Source organism: Oncorhynchus mykiss, chromosome 12, assembly GCF_013265735.2.
Source record: "Oncorhynchus mykiss isolate Arlee chromosome 12, USDA_OmykA_1.1, whole genome shotgun sequence".
NCBI classification, from domain to species: Eukaryota; Metazoa; Chordata; class Actinopteri; order Salmoniformes; family Salmonidae; genus Oncorhynchus; species Oncorhynchus mykiss.
Genome location: NC_048576.1, coordinates 41,468,405 through 41,484,929, shown reverse-complemented (window position 1 = coordinate 41,484,929; position 16,525 = coordinate 41,468,405). Strand labels below are relative to the sequence as shown.

General features: G+C 41.9%; 1 protein-coding gene across 1 annotated transcript in view; it reads left to right on the top strand.

The window, feature by feature from the left end:
* igsf9bb (immunoglobulin superfamily, member 9Bb) overlaps positions 1–16,525 on the top strand; it is a 190,366-nt gene that overhangs the window by 81,726 nt on the left and 92,115 nt on the right. The window contains exon 4 of the mRNA XM_036937598.1: positions 12,993–13,144. Coding sequence (XP_036793493.1) covers positions 12,993–13,144 — 152 coding nt within the window. The remainder of the gene's footprint in view (positions 1–12,992; positions 13,145–16,525) is intronic.

The following is a 16,525-nucleotide window of genomic DNA, read 5'->3' as shown; positions in this document are numbered from 1 at the left end:
AAATTAATTTGAAAACACAGTACATAAAACATGGAAGCACATAAACTACACAATATAATTCATTCAAAGTGCTATAGCTACACATTTAAAGTGAAAGTTTAATATGCTGTATACTCGAGGGACCAACAGAATTTATATTACACAGCCTTATTGCTGTTGGAATAAGAGTCCCCATATCTCTATGTTTTGATTTTCTATGTCTATTTTCCCTCCTGCTGTGACTGAGTCTTGAGTAAAGGGGATGTGTACTGTCATGTAAAATGCTTTCAAGTTTTAGGAGGATAAGTTTTGTGTACAGTTGGTGTCTGATTCTTGATCTATACCAATTATCCTTCCAACCGTCTTAATCAAGCGCTGAATCTTGACTGGGTTTTGCACTTGCGTGTTTCCACACACTCTTCCAGACCAAAGGAAAATACTCTGCAGAACATATTTGTAAGATATGGCGGTCGAAGAAAAAAAAATTGCGTAAAAAAAAAACATTGTTGCAATTTCTTTCTCTTTGCATAGGTACAGTCATTGAATTTCAGTTTGTTTATTTCGATTCCTAGGTATTATGTGGTCACTCTATCGACTAGCAGGACAATTGATCTTCGTAGCGGGTGATGGATTTTTGTTCCTTCTGAAATCAATTTCCATTTTGTTTGTTTTCTTAATGTTTATTTCAAGAAAGTTATCTGCGCAACACTGGACGAATTTCACAGTTTCTCTGTCAAAACCTTGAAAAGAGGCTCGGTCTGGGTGGAGTAAACCCACAACAGAGGTGTCATCTGCATACTTAAAGAATTTATGGGCTGAGCCAGAGGCTTGACAATCTTTTGTGTACCGTGTGTACAGTACCGGTGAAAGTACGCAACCTTGAGGGGCTCCGTGTTCACCGTTCTAGATGTAAGGATGGCAGAGTTAAACTTCACTTGTTGAGTATAGTTCACAAGGAAACTATTAATCCACTTGATCAGTAGAGAGTTGACACTCATATTCACCAGCGTATCCACCAGCAGGTGGGATTGGAGGGTGTTAAACACACTACTGAATTCAATGACTACAATTTTCACTAGGTTATTTGCCTTTCCTAAATGTTTGGAGATATTGTTCAACATGATCAGTAATGCATCATCAACACTCCTGGAGGCACGGTGGGTGAATTGGATAGGATCTAATTGGGATGAGAGATCAGAGAATTAGTTTGAATAATTTTTTCAAAACATTGAATAGGTACAGATGTCAAGGCTACATGGCGTAAATCGTTATTTTCTTTTGGCCTGTTGTTTGTATGTACTGGGACAATCAGCGACTTCTTCCATAAGTAGAATTATCCCACTTTTCAGAGCCGCTGGAACAGCTTCTGGAACGGTAATGCGAGCTGGTCTGTTCATGCCTGAACTGCCTTGCTGCTGACTCCTCCTGGACCATATGATTTTCGTAGGTTGACACGTTGAAAGTATTGCTTGACGTCATTCACAGAGATCTGTATTAGAGGTCGACCGTTTAATCGGAATGGCCAATTAATTATGGCCGATTTCAAGTTTTGTATTATTATATTTTTTTTTTTACACGTTTATTTAATCTTTATTTAACTAGGCAAGTCAGTTAAGAACACATTCTTATTTTCAATGACGGCCTAGGAACGGTGGGTTAACTGCCTCCTTCAGGGGCAGAAAGACAGATTTTCACCTTGTCAGCTCGGGGATCCAATCTTGCAACCTTACAGTTAACTAGTCCAACGCAATAACGACCTGCCTCTCTCTCGTTGCACTCCACAAGGAGACTCCCTGTTACGCAAATGCAGTAAGCCAAGGTAAGTTGCAAGCTAGCATTAAACTTATCTTATCAAAAACAATCAATCATAATCACTAGTTAACTACACATGGTTGATGATATTACTAGATATTATCTAGCGTGTCCTGTGTTGCATATAATCTGACTGAGCATACAAGTATCTAAGTATCTGACTGAGCGGTGGTAGGCAGAAGCAGGCGCTTTCGTGCGTTTTGCCAGCACTTTAGCAGCACTTTCGTGCGTTTTGCCAGCAGCTCTTCCTTGTGCATCAAGCATTGCGCTGTTTATGACTTCAAACCTATTAACTCCCAAGATGAGGCTGGTGTGACCGAAGTGAAATGGCTGGCTAGTTAGCGCGCGCTAATAGCGGTTGTTTCTCTTGCTCTGCATGGGTAACGCTGCTTCGATGTGGTGGAATTTGTCATTGTGTTGCTGGTTCGAGCCCAGGGAGGAGCGAGGAGAAGGTATACTGTTACACTGGCAATACTAAAGTGCCTATAAGAACATCCAATAGTCAAAGGTTAATGAAATACAAATCGTATAGAGAGAAATAGTCCTATAATAACTACAACCTAAAACTTCTTCACTGGGAATATTGAAGACTCATGTTAAAAGGAACCACCAGCTTTCATATGTTCTCATGTTCTGAGCAAGCAACTTAAACGTTAGCTTTCTTACATAGCACATATTGCACTTTTACGTTCTTCCCCAGCACTTTGTTTTTGCATTATTTAAACCAAATTGAACATGTTTCATTATCTACTTGAGGCTAAATTGATTTTATTGATGTATTATATTAAGTTAAAATAAGTGTTAATTCAGTATTGTTGTAATTGTCATTATTAAAAATACATTTATCTATTTATTTTTAAATCGGCTGATTAATCGGTATCGGCTTTTTTGGTCCTCCAATAATCAGTATCGGTATCGCGTTGAAAAATCATAATCGGTCGACCTCTAATCTGAATATCAACAGCTGGTATGCTGTCTATACTGTCCATGGCCACTTTCTGCTGCGACGTAAAATCACAGTCATATTTACAATAGAAAATGTTCAAATCATTTGCAAAAGCAAGGTCATTTTCAACGGTCATACATTTCCTGCTGTCCTCGTCTTTGTATGCTGCCTTGCACTACTTGATTTTGCTTTTGAGTCCTCTGACATTTTACTGCCACCTGATTTAAACACTTGTTCTTTTCTGGTTAAGGAGTTATTTTAATTCCCGAGTTACCCACGGTTTATTGTTGGGGAAGATGTTGACTTTCTTTTTGGGAAAACGGATGTACTCAGGAACAGTATATGCTGCCTGTTCCAGGCTCCCTGGAGCAAATTAGGGTTAAATACCTTGCTCAAGGACACATCAACATATTTTTCACCTCATTGGCTATTGGCCCAACGCTCTAGCCGCTAGGCTACCTACCACCCATAGGCTATGCTAACTCAAGACAGGCTAGCTAGGCTAACTTTAAATGGGCTATTAAGACTAGTAAGTTAGTGATAGTGGGCTGGTATGTCAGGTGCTAAACTGTCAGAGCTTTGACTGTGCTGGGTTTATGTACTGGACTGTGTTTGCCTCAATTCTGCTACAGTTAGCTGTGTTATATTTTACCTGGCAGGGTCAGTTAGATTCTCCAGGACAGGACACAACAGAATTGGGGATTGAAACCTGTGTGTGTGTGTGTGTGTGTGTGTGTGTGTGTGTGTGTGTGTGTGTGTGTGTGTGTGTGTGTGTGTGTGTGTGTGTGTGTGTGTGTTTGTGTGTGTGTGCTGTAAGAACAAGGGCTCTCTGCCAAGCATTGACTCTCCACAGTATTCCTGCCAAATTAGATCTCACCTGTGTGTGTGTGTGTGTGAACATCTGCACACACTTTGCAGGGCTCACAGCTACAAAGGCTTGTTATAGCATGCCTCCTCTCATGCTGTTTATTAATCCAACCCTGCGACACAAGCTTGCAATTTTATCACTCCCTCACACACAGACACACACACACACCCTTTCTCTGTCACACTTATTCTTCCTCTCGCACAAATGGTGTCATTCCTCCCTGCTGCCATTTGAAATTGCTGTGACAATCCTCATGCAGCATTGATATAGGGCAAGTGTGTGAAGCTGCTCTTTAAAACACATGCCTATTTTCATTAAAGTGTGTGTGTGTGTGTGTGTGTGTGTGTGTGTGTGTGTGTGTGTCCCTAGTTTTCAAATGTACATTTTACATTTACATTTTAGTCATTTAGCAGACACTCTTATCCAGAGCGACTTACAGTAGTGAGTGCATATTTTTCATATGTAGCTTTAGAGAAGAAGAGGGAGAGCGAGAAAGCGAGTGATGGTAAAATGAGGTCAGAGCTCTTAGAAAGTGCCTTGCTGTGCTGGGATCAGGCCTTAACTCCCCTATCAGAAAGACTCCTAGCTCCCGGTGCAGTGTGGGGCCCCTAGAAGCTCTCGGTGCAGTGTGGCTATGCCTAGCCAGGGCGTACTAACAAACACACACATACCAGGCTCCTTGGAACACATACCAGGCTCCCTGAGCTTCAAGGACCTCCCTCCACGAAGGGGGCTTTGATTCCTACCCACTGCCTGGGCTCGTCAAGTGGGAAGATGAGCCAGTGATGTTCCCCTTACCTCCTGCAGCCATGCCAGGTGTTCCAAGTCTGAACACTTACAGAGAGAGTAGATGGTAAGGCCTGCTGTGGACCAGACTATAAAGCTCGCCGTTATCCTGCTACAGACCAGACCATAAAGCTAGCCTTTAAAGTCTAATTTAAAAACATTTTGGGGATCTAACTAATCAACTACTCATTCAATTTAGACTTAAATCAGGCTAGTTAGTACTGGGCTGGAACAAAAACCTGCATGCACCTTAGTCCTCCAGGACTGGAGTTGCTCACTATGAAACCAGTTGTAGGTAAAGTGGTAAAGCCATGGTATTGTTCCAAATCCTCCGTATGCAGCAGGCTAGTGGAGATGCAGTGGATGGACAGATGCTGAGCGTTCTTAATTACCTGCTTTGATAGCGCAGGGCCAGGTGCTGTTAGTTGTATTAGAACATGAGGCATAAGTCCTGCAGGGACAGTGGGATCCAAATGATGTAATGGAATTGAGCTCTGTCTGAATAATAATATAGCTAAAAGCTGTGATACTACAGCTACAGTACCTGTGATGTGGACTGCCTAAAGTTAGTCATTCACGGATGTGTAACGTGTCTAAAGCTGTGTTGTCTTTGGCAAAATGGTATGATTACAACACAATATTGAGATATACAGTGGTGCAAAAAAGTATTTAGTCAGCCACCAATTGTGTAAGTTCTCCCACTTAAAAAGATGAGAGAGGCCTGTATTTCATCATAGGTACACTTGAGAAAAAAATGCAGAAAATCACATTGTAGGATTTTTAATGAATTTATTTGCAAATTATGGTGGAAAATAAGTATTTGGTCACCTACAAACAAGCACGATTTCTGGCTCTCACAGACCTGTAACTTCTTCTTTAACCTTTCTGATCTCCCCATCCCGGATCCGGGATCGTGAATACAGACTCAAGCTCATTACCATAACGCAACGTTAACTATTCATGAAAATCGCAAATGAAATGAAATAAATATGCCATCTCTCAAGCTTAGCCTTTTGTAAACAACACTGTCATCTCAGATTTTCAAAATATGCTTCTCAACCATAGGAAAACAATAATTTGTGTAAAAGTAGCTAGCTAGCGTAGCATTTAACGTTAGCATTAGCGTTAGCATCCAGCACGCAACATTTCAACAAAAACATAAAAGCCTTCAAATAAAATAATTTACCTTTGAAGAACTTCTGATGTTTTCAATGAGGAGACTCTCAGTTAGATAGCAGATGCTCAGTTTTTCCAAAAAGATTCTTTGTGTATTAGAAATAGCTCCGTTTTGTACATCACATTTGGCTACCAAAAAAACCCGATAATTCAGTCCTCAAAACGCGAACTTCTTTCCAAATTAACTCCATAATATCGACTGAAAACATGGCAAACGTTGTTTAGAATCAATCCTCAAGGTGTTTTTCACATATCTCTTCGATGATATATCGTTCGTGGAAGCATGGTTTCTCCTCTCAATCAAATGGAAAAATACTTGCACATGGCTTTGCGCACCAGTTTCGACGCAGGACACCAGGCGGACACTTGGAAAATGTAGTCTCTTATGGTCAATCTTCCAATGATATGCCTACAAATACGTCACAATGCTGCCGACATCTTGGGGAAACGGCAGAAGGTCTAAGCTTATTCCTGTCGCATTCACAGCCATATAAGGAGACATTAGAAAACAGAGCTTCAGAAATTCTGCTCATTTCCTGTTTGACGTATCATCTTGGTTTCGCCTGTAGAATGAGTTCTGGGGCACTTACAGACAAAATCTTTGCAGATTCTGAAACTTCAGAGTGTTTTCTTTCCAAAACTGTCAAGAATATGCATAGTCGACATAGTTCGTGACAAAATATTGCGCTTAAAACGGGAACATTTTTTATCCAAAAATGAAATAGCGCCCCTAGAGATGCAACTGGTTAAGAGGCTCGTCTGTCCTCCACTCGTTACCTGTATTAATGGCACCTGTTCAAAGCATGGGGTTGGAAACAGCTGTTTTTCTGCAAAGGGACCAGGACGACTGATCCGTGTAAAGGAAAGAATGAATGGGGCCATGTATCGTGAGATTTTGAGTGAAATCCTCCTTCCATCAGCAAGGGCATTGAAGATGAAACGTGGCTGGGTCTTTCAACATGACAATGATCCCAAACACACCGCCCGGGCAACGAAGGAGTGAAGCATTTCAAGGTCCCGGAGTGGCCTAGCCAGTCTCCAGATCTCAACCCCATAGAAAATCTTTGGAGGGAGTTGAAAGTCCGTGTTGCCCAGCAACAGCCCCAAAACATCACTGCTCTAGAAGAGATCTGCATGGAGGAATGGGCCAAAATACCAGCAACAGTGTGTGAAGACCTTGTGAAGACTTACAGAAAACGTTTGACCTCTGTCATTGCCAACAAAAGGTATATAACAAAGTATTGAGAAACTTTTGTTATTGACCAAATACTTATTTTCCACCATAATTTGAAAATAAATTCCTTAAAAATCATACAATGTGATTTTCTGGATTTTTTTTTCTTCTAATTTTGTCTGTCATAGTTGAAGTGTACCTATGATGAAAATTCAGGCCTCTCATCTTTTTAAGTGGGAGAACTTGCACAATTGGTGGCTGACTAAATACTTTTTTGCCCCACTGTATGGGCAGTAGCTGTATAACGGACAGCTCATGGGCCACCTTAAGCTTGATTAAGACTCCATCTTCCCATGCCTTTCTGTACTTTTGTTGACCCACATGGCATCCATTTTGGCTCTGATACCCGCAAACCTGAGAGTTACCTCATGGTACATCTAAAAGTGTGGTCACTGGGAGAAACTGTCGCAAGTGTTCCCGAGCAGTAGAGTCAAGGTCAGATGACGGTTTCAACAAATGCATTATTGAACTAAGGTTTTGACTAGTGTCAGGCCCTGAAGTACACTACGTCCGATCCCATAGCGGTACACTGACAACTGTTTTTCCTCGAGCGCACTGGCCTCTCGTAATGAAGACTGCAATCTTTCTGTAGGAGAGTGCATTGCACTTTGACTGTTTGTCTGTAAATATTTAACTATATTGAGGCCCCAGATATTTCCTTCCCCGGTCCCGTTTTCATCGACTGTGCTTTTTAGGTATTTGTTACTTAGCCAACATCAGAAAGACTTTCCTTTTTTTGTGCAATATAAATCTTTCAAATACACAATGAACTTGGGCTTTTCTGAAATGTCAGTGGATGAAGCATTCCTCCTCAAAATGTTGTACATGTTTTAGACTTTGGCCTGGAACTGATCTAATTTCAACCATTAAATATTTTGAATAGAATTGTGTTGAATTGTGTTCTCTTCTACCGGAGAATGTCATGAAATCTGTCTGTGAGCTGGCTAAAGCTGAAGTGCACCTGGGTCATGCCGCAAGACGATCCAAAACCCACAATCAAATCTACATGAAAATGGTTAAATAGACTCCCTAGTGGTGCAGCGCTCTAAGGCACTGCATCGCAATGCTTGAGGCGTCACTACAGACCCGGGTTCGATCCCAGGCTGTGTCACAGCTGGCCGTGATCAGGAGATAAGGTGGTGCACCAAATTATCCATGAACCTACCAGGTACAACCTCAAATCCATAAACACGGGCACCCTCATAGATATCAAGCTAACTAACTTGCCCTCCAAACTTGCCCTCCTACTGTTTTCTTTTTATTTTTTAAATTTTTACCCCTTTTTCTCCCCAATTTCATGGTATCCAATTGTTGTAGTAGCTACTATCTTGTCTCATCGCTACAACTCCTGTACGGGCTCGGGAGAGATGAAGGTTGAAAGTCATGCGTCCTCCGATACACAACCCAACCAAGCCGCACTGCTTCTTAACACAGCGCACATCCAACCTGGAAGCCAGCCGCACCAATGCACCGGAGGAATCACTGTGCACCTGGCCACCTTGGTTAGCGTACACTACGCCCAGCCCGCCACAGGAGTTGCTGGTGCGTGATGAGACAAGACCAAGCCCTCCCTAACCCTAGGCCAATTGTGCGTCGCCCCACGGACCGGGAGGGTCGCGGCCGGTTACGGTTGAGCCTGGACCCAGGGACTCTGATGGCACAGCTGGCGCTGCAGTACAGCGCCCTTAACCACTGCGCCACCCGGGATCATACAATGTGATTTTCCGGATTTTTGTTTTATATTCCGTCTCTCGCAGTTGAAGTGTACCTATGATAAAAAATGACAGACCTCTACATGCTTTGTAAGTAGGAAAACCTGCAAAATCGTCAGTGTATCAAATACTTGTTCTCCCCACTGTATATCTATCCTACCCTGCCTTTCTAAGGTCTTCAAAAGCCAAGTTAACAAACAGATGACCGACCATTTTGAATCCCACCGTACCTTCTCCGCTATGCAATCTGGTTTCCGAGCTGGTCATGGGTGCACCTCAACCACGCTCAAGGTTCAAAATTATATCATTACTGCCATCGACAGGAGACATTACTGTGCAGCCGTATTCATCGACCTGGCCAAGGCTTTCGACTCTATCAATCACCACATTCTTATCGGCAGACTCAACAGCCTTGGTTTCTCAAATGACTGCCTCGCCTGATTCACCAACTACTACTCAGAGTTCAGTGTGTCAAATCGGAGGGCCTGTTGTCCGGACCTCTGGCAGTCTCTTTGAGGGTGCCACAGGGTTCAATTCTCGGACCGAATCTCTACTCTGTATACATAAATGATGTCGTTCTTGCTGCTGGTGATTCTCTGATCCACCTCTACGCAGACGACACCATTCTGTATACTTCTGGCCCTTCTCTGGACACTGTTAACTAACCTCCAGACAAGCTTCAATGCCATACAACTCTCCTTCCGTGGCCTCCAACTGCTCTTAAATGCAAGTAAAACTAAATTCATGCTCTTCAACCGATCACTGCCCTCCTGTCCAGCATCACTACTCTGGATGTTTCTGACAACTACAAATACCTAGGAGTCTGGCTAGACTGTAAACTCTCCTTCCAGACTCACATTAAGCATCTCCAATCCAAAATTAAATCTAGAATAGGCTTCCTATTTCGCAACAAAGCATCCTTCACTCATGTTGCCAAACATACCCTCTTAAAACTGACCATCCTTCCGATCCTCGACTTTGGCGATGTCATTTACAAAATAGCCTCCAACACTCCACTCAACAAATTGGATGCAGTCTATCACTGGATGCAGTCACTGTCACGTTCTGACCTTTATTTCCTTTGTTTTGTCTTTATTTAGTATGGTCAGGGCGTGAGTTGGGGTGGGCAGTCTGTTTTTCTATGTTGGTTTTTGTGTTCAGCCTAGTATGGTTCTCAATCAGAGGCAGGTGTCGTTAGTTGTCTCTGATTGAGAATCATACTTAGGTAGCCTGGGTTTCACTGTTGGTTGGTGGGTGTTTGTTTCCGTTTGAGTGTTTGTCGCCACACGGTACTGTTTCGGTTTTCATTTTCATCACATCGTTTATTGTTTTGTATTTCAGTGTTCAGTTCTTTTTTAATAAATCGTCATGAACACTTAACCACGCTGCATCTTGGTCCGATCCTTACTCCTCTTCAGACAAAGAGGAAATCTGCCGTTACAGTCACCAGTTGTCAGAGCAGCTCACAGATCACTGCACCTGTACATATCCCATCTGTAAATAGCCCATCCAACTACCTCATCCCCATACTGTATTTATTTATTTATCTTGCTCCTTTGCACCCCAGTATCTTTACTTGCCCATTCATCTTCTGCACATCATTCACTCCAGTGTTTAATTGGTATATTGTAATTACTTTGCCACCATGGCCTATTTCATTGCCTTACCTCCCTTATCTTACCTCATTTGCAAGAACTGTATATATACTTTTTCTACTGTATTATTGACTGTATGTTTATTTAATCCATGTGTAACTCTGTTGTTGTATGTGTCGAACTGCTTTGCTTTATCTTGGCCAGGTTGCAGTTGTAAATGAGAACTTGTTTTCAACGAGCCTACCTGGTTAAATAAAGGTTAAATAAATAAAAAACTATTGGCCCAGCATCGTCCAGGTTAGGGGAGGGATCTGATAACATCCATTATCAAAAATATGCAAAAGGAGATTAAATTACAAAGGGGCAAATACTTTTTCACAGCACTGTAATTGATTTCCGAGGAGTCTTTCTCTCTCTCTCTCTCTCTCTCTCTCTCTCTCTCTCTCTCTCTCTCTCTCTCTCTCAGCAAATTAAGGCAGCTTGTACAATCACCTTGAAAGAGTTGAGGGGGGCAGCAGCTAACCCATAAAACTAATGAAAACCTATGAGAAAGTGTTATATCCCAATACCATAGTAGTGACAAAAGCAGAATATAAGCCCTGTAGCATGACCCACCTCCATAGTGACAATATTAACGTTATAACTAGGGCGTAACCGAGTTCTCAGTCCGTAAATGGTCACAAAAGAAATAAGCTGGTGGGAGATTTGGGTTTCGTCTAGGCCACGGTGTTGGTCCTAAATCAGAAGCAAGGAGTAGGCCCTGGAGAAATGTAGAGAGGAGAGAGGAAAGAGGGAGATCAATTATTCACACTTAAAACGGCCCAGAGGAGTGGAGGATGGGGAAAGTGAGTGGAAGTGGCTAGCGGTAGCGGCTCATATGCAGTACACTTAGAGGCTATAAATGCCTGGAGATGGTGTACACAGAGGATTCATTGATGATTGAATGAGTGGCTCTTTGGCACCATGTAACTAAGCACAACTGTCGTAGATTCCAGCAGTACATGATGCTCCTTAAAGTGGAACTGACTGCGTTTTAACTACTTTACAGATATGAAACAAACATAATAATATCAGTCAAAAATATCAAATTGCCAGTGTATGCTTCAAAACCAACTTTATAAGAGGTTTATATTTTACTCATGACGTACAGTAACGCATTGTTGGCAGAATAGATGGATGCAGTTCAATGCATGATTCATATAAATCACCAATACATTTTTTGGTAGTCAAAAATATATTGCTATCAAGTTGTAAACCACAGCTGGCCTGGTACATTGTTTGCTGCCTCCACCACTTTGGGATGAAGTGTTTCAATTTCAATGACTGTAACTTAGGCAGGGAATGTCAACACAATCCAACTAGCAAGGGCAATGATCACAAGTCAGTCATAACATGGCTAATAGGCTAGCGCCCATGTGTCAAACATAAAGGCGAGTATAAATTAGTCAATAGTTGCTAGATGGTGCACAAGCGAGTATAAATGAGTCGTCAGTAGAAATTTGCTTGTGCATCAGCAGTTTTTACTCTTGTTATGTCCGTCTCTGATAGTCTGTCAATTAGCCCATGTCAGCTAAATGTTTTTAGATTGCTAAATTAGTTTAGCGGCTGTTATCTAAACTATCTGTTTACTGTTATCATGGTCAAATTACCATTCATCGGGCCCCTATTGATTTTGTTAGTCGGTCTCACTCAAATATCATGTTAAAAACTGCAAAAATGTCTTTCCACCCTATGGCAAAATGTGTAGAGTTGCAGCAAATTAGCTTTAAAACTGTAAAATTGTATTTTCACCCCAATGAATAGAATTGCACGAAATTAACTCTAAAATGAATTGCTGTCAAGGGGGGGGGGCACATTTTTTTGCTCGCAATGTGGGGAGATGGATGTAGGTACACAGACCCGTGAGCTAACTTCGGCCCCTCATGATGGCTTCAGATTTTCTTGTTGCCCACACCCTCATCAAAGTTGCCCATCCCTGGCCTAGAGTAACATAAACAAATAAAAATGCTATTATGTTCTTTACCTTCATAAACACAACCAAATGATTATTCTTCAGATAGCATATATGAAATGTATTTATTAGACTGTTAGAATGTTGACCTGTCATTGGCTAGAAGGGGAGTTACATCGAGGCCAGCCGTGTGCTAATGGCGCCGTTCGACAACCATCTCTCGTGGATACTTCTAGGCTGAAAGGCCCGGTGGTTCAAGTGTTAAGTTCTCAAAATGACCTAGATAAAAACATATCAGTGGTAACATAATAACCACACAACACAAGATGTTTAATATAATGATAATTTTATATAAATGTGTGAATAACTATCTTACTAACATTTACAAATAATGGGAGTAATGATTAAATGGTGAGCAAACTGTTTTTAAATACCTTACACATGGTTTATTATTACTGAATGTTAATATAAAGTGATACCCTGGTTTGGCCATATTTTGGTATAAGCTTCAAGTTGAAGTAGTTTATTTGCTATTTGCAGATATTAAAGGTAATAAATGCATTGACATTCTTTGTTGGAGCTCTCTCACATACACTACAGCACATACATAGTAAAATGAACAGAAAACACTTGTGTGTGGTAATGGATACATACATTGTCCAAGCAAAGTTCGTAAACATTCACGTTGACTATGCACCTTTGCCAGCAACACCTCTGGTTTTCTAGCTCTAAAACTTGTAGTAGTGGATCCCAGGATTAATTTATATTAAACAGAATAGGACAAACTTTGTCCACATAACAGCTTCACACAATGTTAGACAGACATAAAAATGCAAATATCGCACAGGCATTGGAACATTAGAGATGTTGTTCCCTTTTGACATTTGAGAAATACATTTAACTCACCATTTCTTTTCATTGTCCTTTTCACAGCTCCCCCCAATTTCACAGACACGCCACCGCAGTATGTTGAGGCCAAGGAAGGCGGCAGCATCACCCTGAGCTGTGTGGCGTCCGGCAACCCCAAACCTTCTGTCAGCTGGATCCGGGAGGGCGAGCCTGTGGAGGACAGCGACAAGTACAAGGTAGACCCCCGCATCACCATTTCCTATGTTTGCTCCACCCATTTGGTAATCACGCGATAATGTCCCAATGAAGTCCAAGTAGTTATACTAAGCACAGTGGGGATGGCCATGCTAGAAAGGACAACATTGGCTATATCATGCAAACTGTTGAGCAAGTCCAGGAGCGGTGGGGATAATGTGTGGGGATAATGTTAGAAGATACATTACTGGTAAACATTTGACCTGCCCCATCTGTCTAGTCTATGGCTCTATTCATGGGATTGCATAGTCTGCTAGTTATCTGGAGACGTTCTATCCAATTCCATTTACAACTTTAAAGGGGAATTTCACCCTGGGGGACCCTGGGTTTGTTTTGATCATGTCCGAGGGATTCCCAGGTCAGTGAGATGTGTTTCACACATAATTGGCCACAAAAAGGGCAGGACTGGGCTTTGCGTGCCGAACGATACACCCTATGGCGACTTACGGTGTATGGGGGGGGGGGGGGGGGGGGGTACGAGATCTGAAAATAAATGTAGTCCTGCTTTAGGACGGCATTTAGCAAAGCCGTCTATGTTATTCCGAACACAATATAAAAAAAATGGTGTGTAGATATGGTTGTCCTTGTTTGATAGAGCCAACGGGCGTCTTTCAGCGATGTTCCTATCGGCGGATTCATTGCTAAATATACAAGGTGACACATTTTTTCCAGTCTCTGAAAGTCTACAAGGGCGGTGCTTCCTGCTCTGGCCCCGTCCGTTCCCCAAGATGGGCTTTTTTGAAAGGGAGGTGGATACAACACAAAATACTCTTGGCAAAACTGAAAGAACTGATAGCTTCAAGTGATTCAACACGAATTCAACCATGGGGCATTTTTTTTATGTTCTATTAGCTACATGGTGACATTCAACCATGCATGTTTCAGCCGGAATATAGCAAAGAGGATTCGAAAAAGTTCGATTTAGCTCAGCTACAGCTGATGCCAGCACCAAGAGTAGGGTGTTAGGTTACGCAACAAACAATGGACACTATGAGAGAATTCTACAACAACAAAAAACGCAGTAAACAAATCTGTTTTCACTAAATATCAATAATGTTTTTGTGGGAATACATTTTAAATAATTTGAAAACATTCATGTGGCAGTTGTTACCAATGTCAAAAAAAACTGTACGTTATGATATTTACGCGAAATGAGCCCAAATGTAAAGCAAGTGCCGTGCTAAGAATGTTCAAATCTATGGGACAGCCCTTTTTGTGAAACCCGCAAAAAAGCTGGGTTCATATTTGCTCTTTGCGATGGGTATTCCTCAACCTATCAGAGTAAGATCAATGTGACATTGTATTGCCAAAAAGTATGGGGAAGTCCTGAGTGTGTTTTCACGGTCATCGGAGGTCTTTTGTCTTAAATATAACGTCAAACGTTTTTCCTTCGCTTCTGTCATTCAGATGTTTTCCGAGACACCAAAAAACATAGCATGTTACAAAGATTCATGTTTCATGACGAGTGCTAGCTTGCTAGCTGTGTGGGAGTGCCTTACTCCGTTCGCTGAACCAGGTGAGAGGCAGTGCTGCGCGGCATTTGCTGTATTGCGCCAGCAGCAAATTTTGTGATTGATGGTTTTATTCATTCAAGTAAAAACTTCCAGAATTCAGTGGCTACAGCCCTATAATCAATCAAAACATAGCTAAATACCAGTGAATTGAACATGTGTCCCATCAATAACAGGCAGGTCACTCTCCTAGACTAATTATTTGCTGCAGTTTATATTCCCATCACCAGAGTAACTACAAAAATAACATTACAATGTAACCCATCTCACGTGTATGCCTAGTATCGGTCTGTGTTACAGTTAAGACTTATCGAGAAGTGTGTGTCTGTGTTAGGCTGTGTGTGTCTGTTAGGCTATGTGTGTGAGGGTGCTGTGTTGGGATGCTGAAAAGTGTCTGTCTGTGTTAGGCTGTGTGTTGGTGGGGGTGCGTGAGTGTGTTGGTGGGGGTTCTGTGCGTGAGTGTGTTGGTGGGGGTTCTGTGCGTGAGTGTGTTGGTGGGGGTGCTGTGTGTGACTGTAGGGGTGCTTTGTGTGAGTGTGGGGGTGCTGTGTGTGAGTGTGTTGGTGTTGGTGGGGCTGCTGTGTAGGGGTGCTGCGTGTGAGGGGTGCTCACTCTATGCATTCGTAGCAGTAGGATTATGTCACAACCCGCCCATTTCTTGACAGATAGCTGAACTAGCCTATTGAGTTATTTCAAATGTCATCATGGCAACGGAATTGTTTAGTCAACTGAATGTATTTTTTCCCGACCATAGAAAATGACTACCAATTCCATGATCATGATCACAAATCATGACGTTACGTTGGACCCATTTGCATTGAATAGGTGCTATTTTATATTATCAAACTAACAGCAGTGCCTATATGATGTTCTTCCATACAGGCGTGACATGCTGGAGTGATTCCATACAGGCGTGACATGCTGGAGTGATGCTTTTACGCAAATGGTGTTGATCAGTAGGCAAAAAAATACAAAAAACTCCAAAATGGAAGGCAAACAGATTGTTTGTCATCTGTAGCACCATGGACTCCACTGATCAGCCAAAACAAGCTCAATAACTCAATGCATGCACACACACACTCCTATTGAATATGCATTCACCTGTATTGTGAGTAGGCCTATGCCATCTTAATATATCCAGTTTTATCAAGAGATGTACCATTCAAATGCAATTATTACCATTATGTTATGTAATTAGATTGGTAAAAACAGTCAAATGTATTATTTGATTTTAAAGAAAGATGCATGAATGCATACATGATATTGAATATCGGCCTCCATGACCACCAAAAACCAGTATCGGCCCTAAAAGGTCCATATTGGTTGTTCTCTGAAGCAAAGTATCCAACATCTATTGCTTGCACACATCCTGTTTCTTTCCATATCAGTGCAAATCAGCTGCCACTTTCCTCTACCGTGATCCGTTGCAAGAGAAGAGACAGCTTACTATCTTGTTTGTCCTCTTTCTCCCCTCAGGGCTACATAGCCATCATCCCTTTCCACTCTTTCATCCTTTTTCCATTTCATCCTCCCTTCCACTCTTTAGCAATTTGGAATCTGTGCCTACACCCATCCACCATCCAATCCTTTGATGTACAGTACGACAAAGTGCCTAGGGCAGTGCTCACCAACCGGTCGATCATGATCAAATGGTCATTCTCCAAGGCATTCCTAGTCAATCACCAAACATTTCTGTAAAAACAACAACGATAAAGCCTTGCGTTCCTATGTTTTGGGGGTTTTACGCTGTTGGAGGTAGGAGCACTTGATTCTGCAGCCCTAGTGCCGGGAAGGCAAAGTGTTCCCATTTTGAACCATTTCATGTGTCTGAAGGTAGAATGCCTAATATTT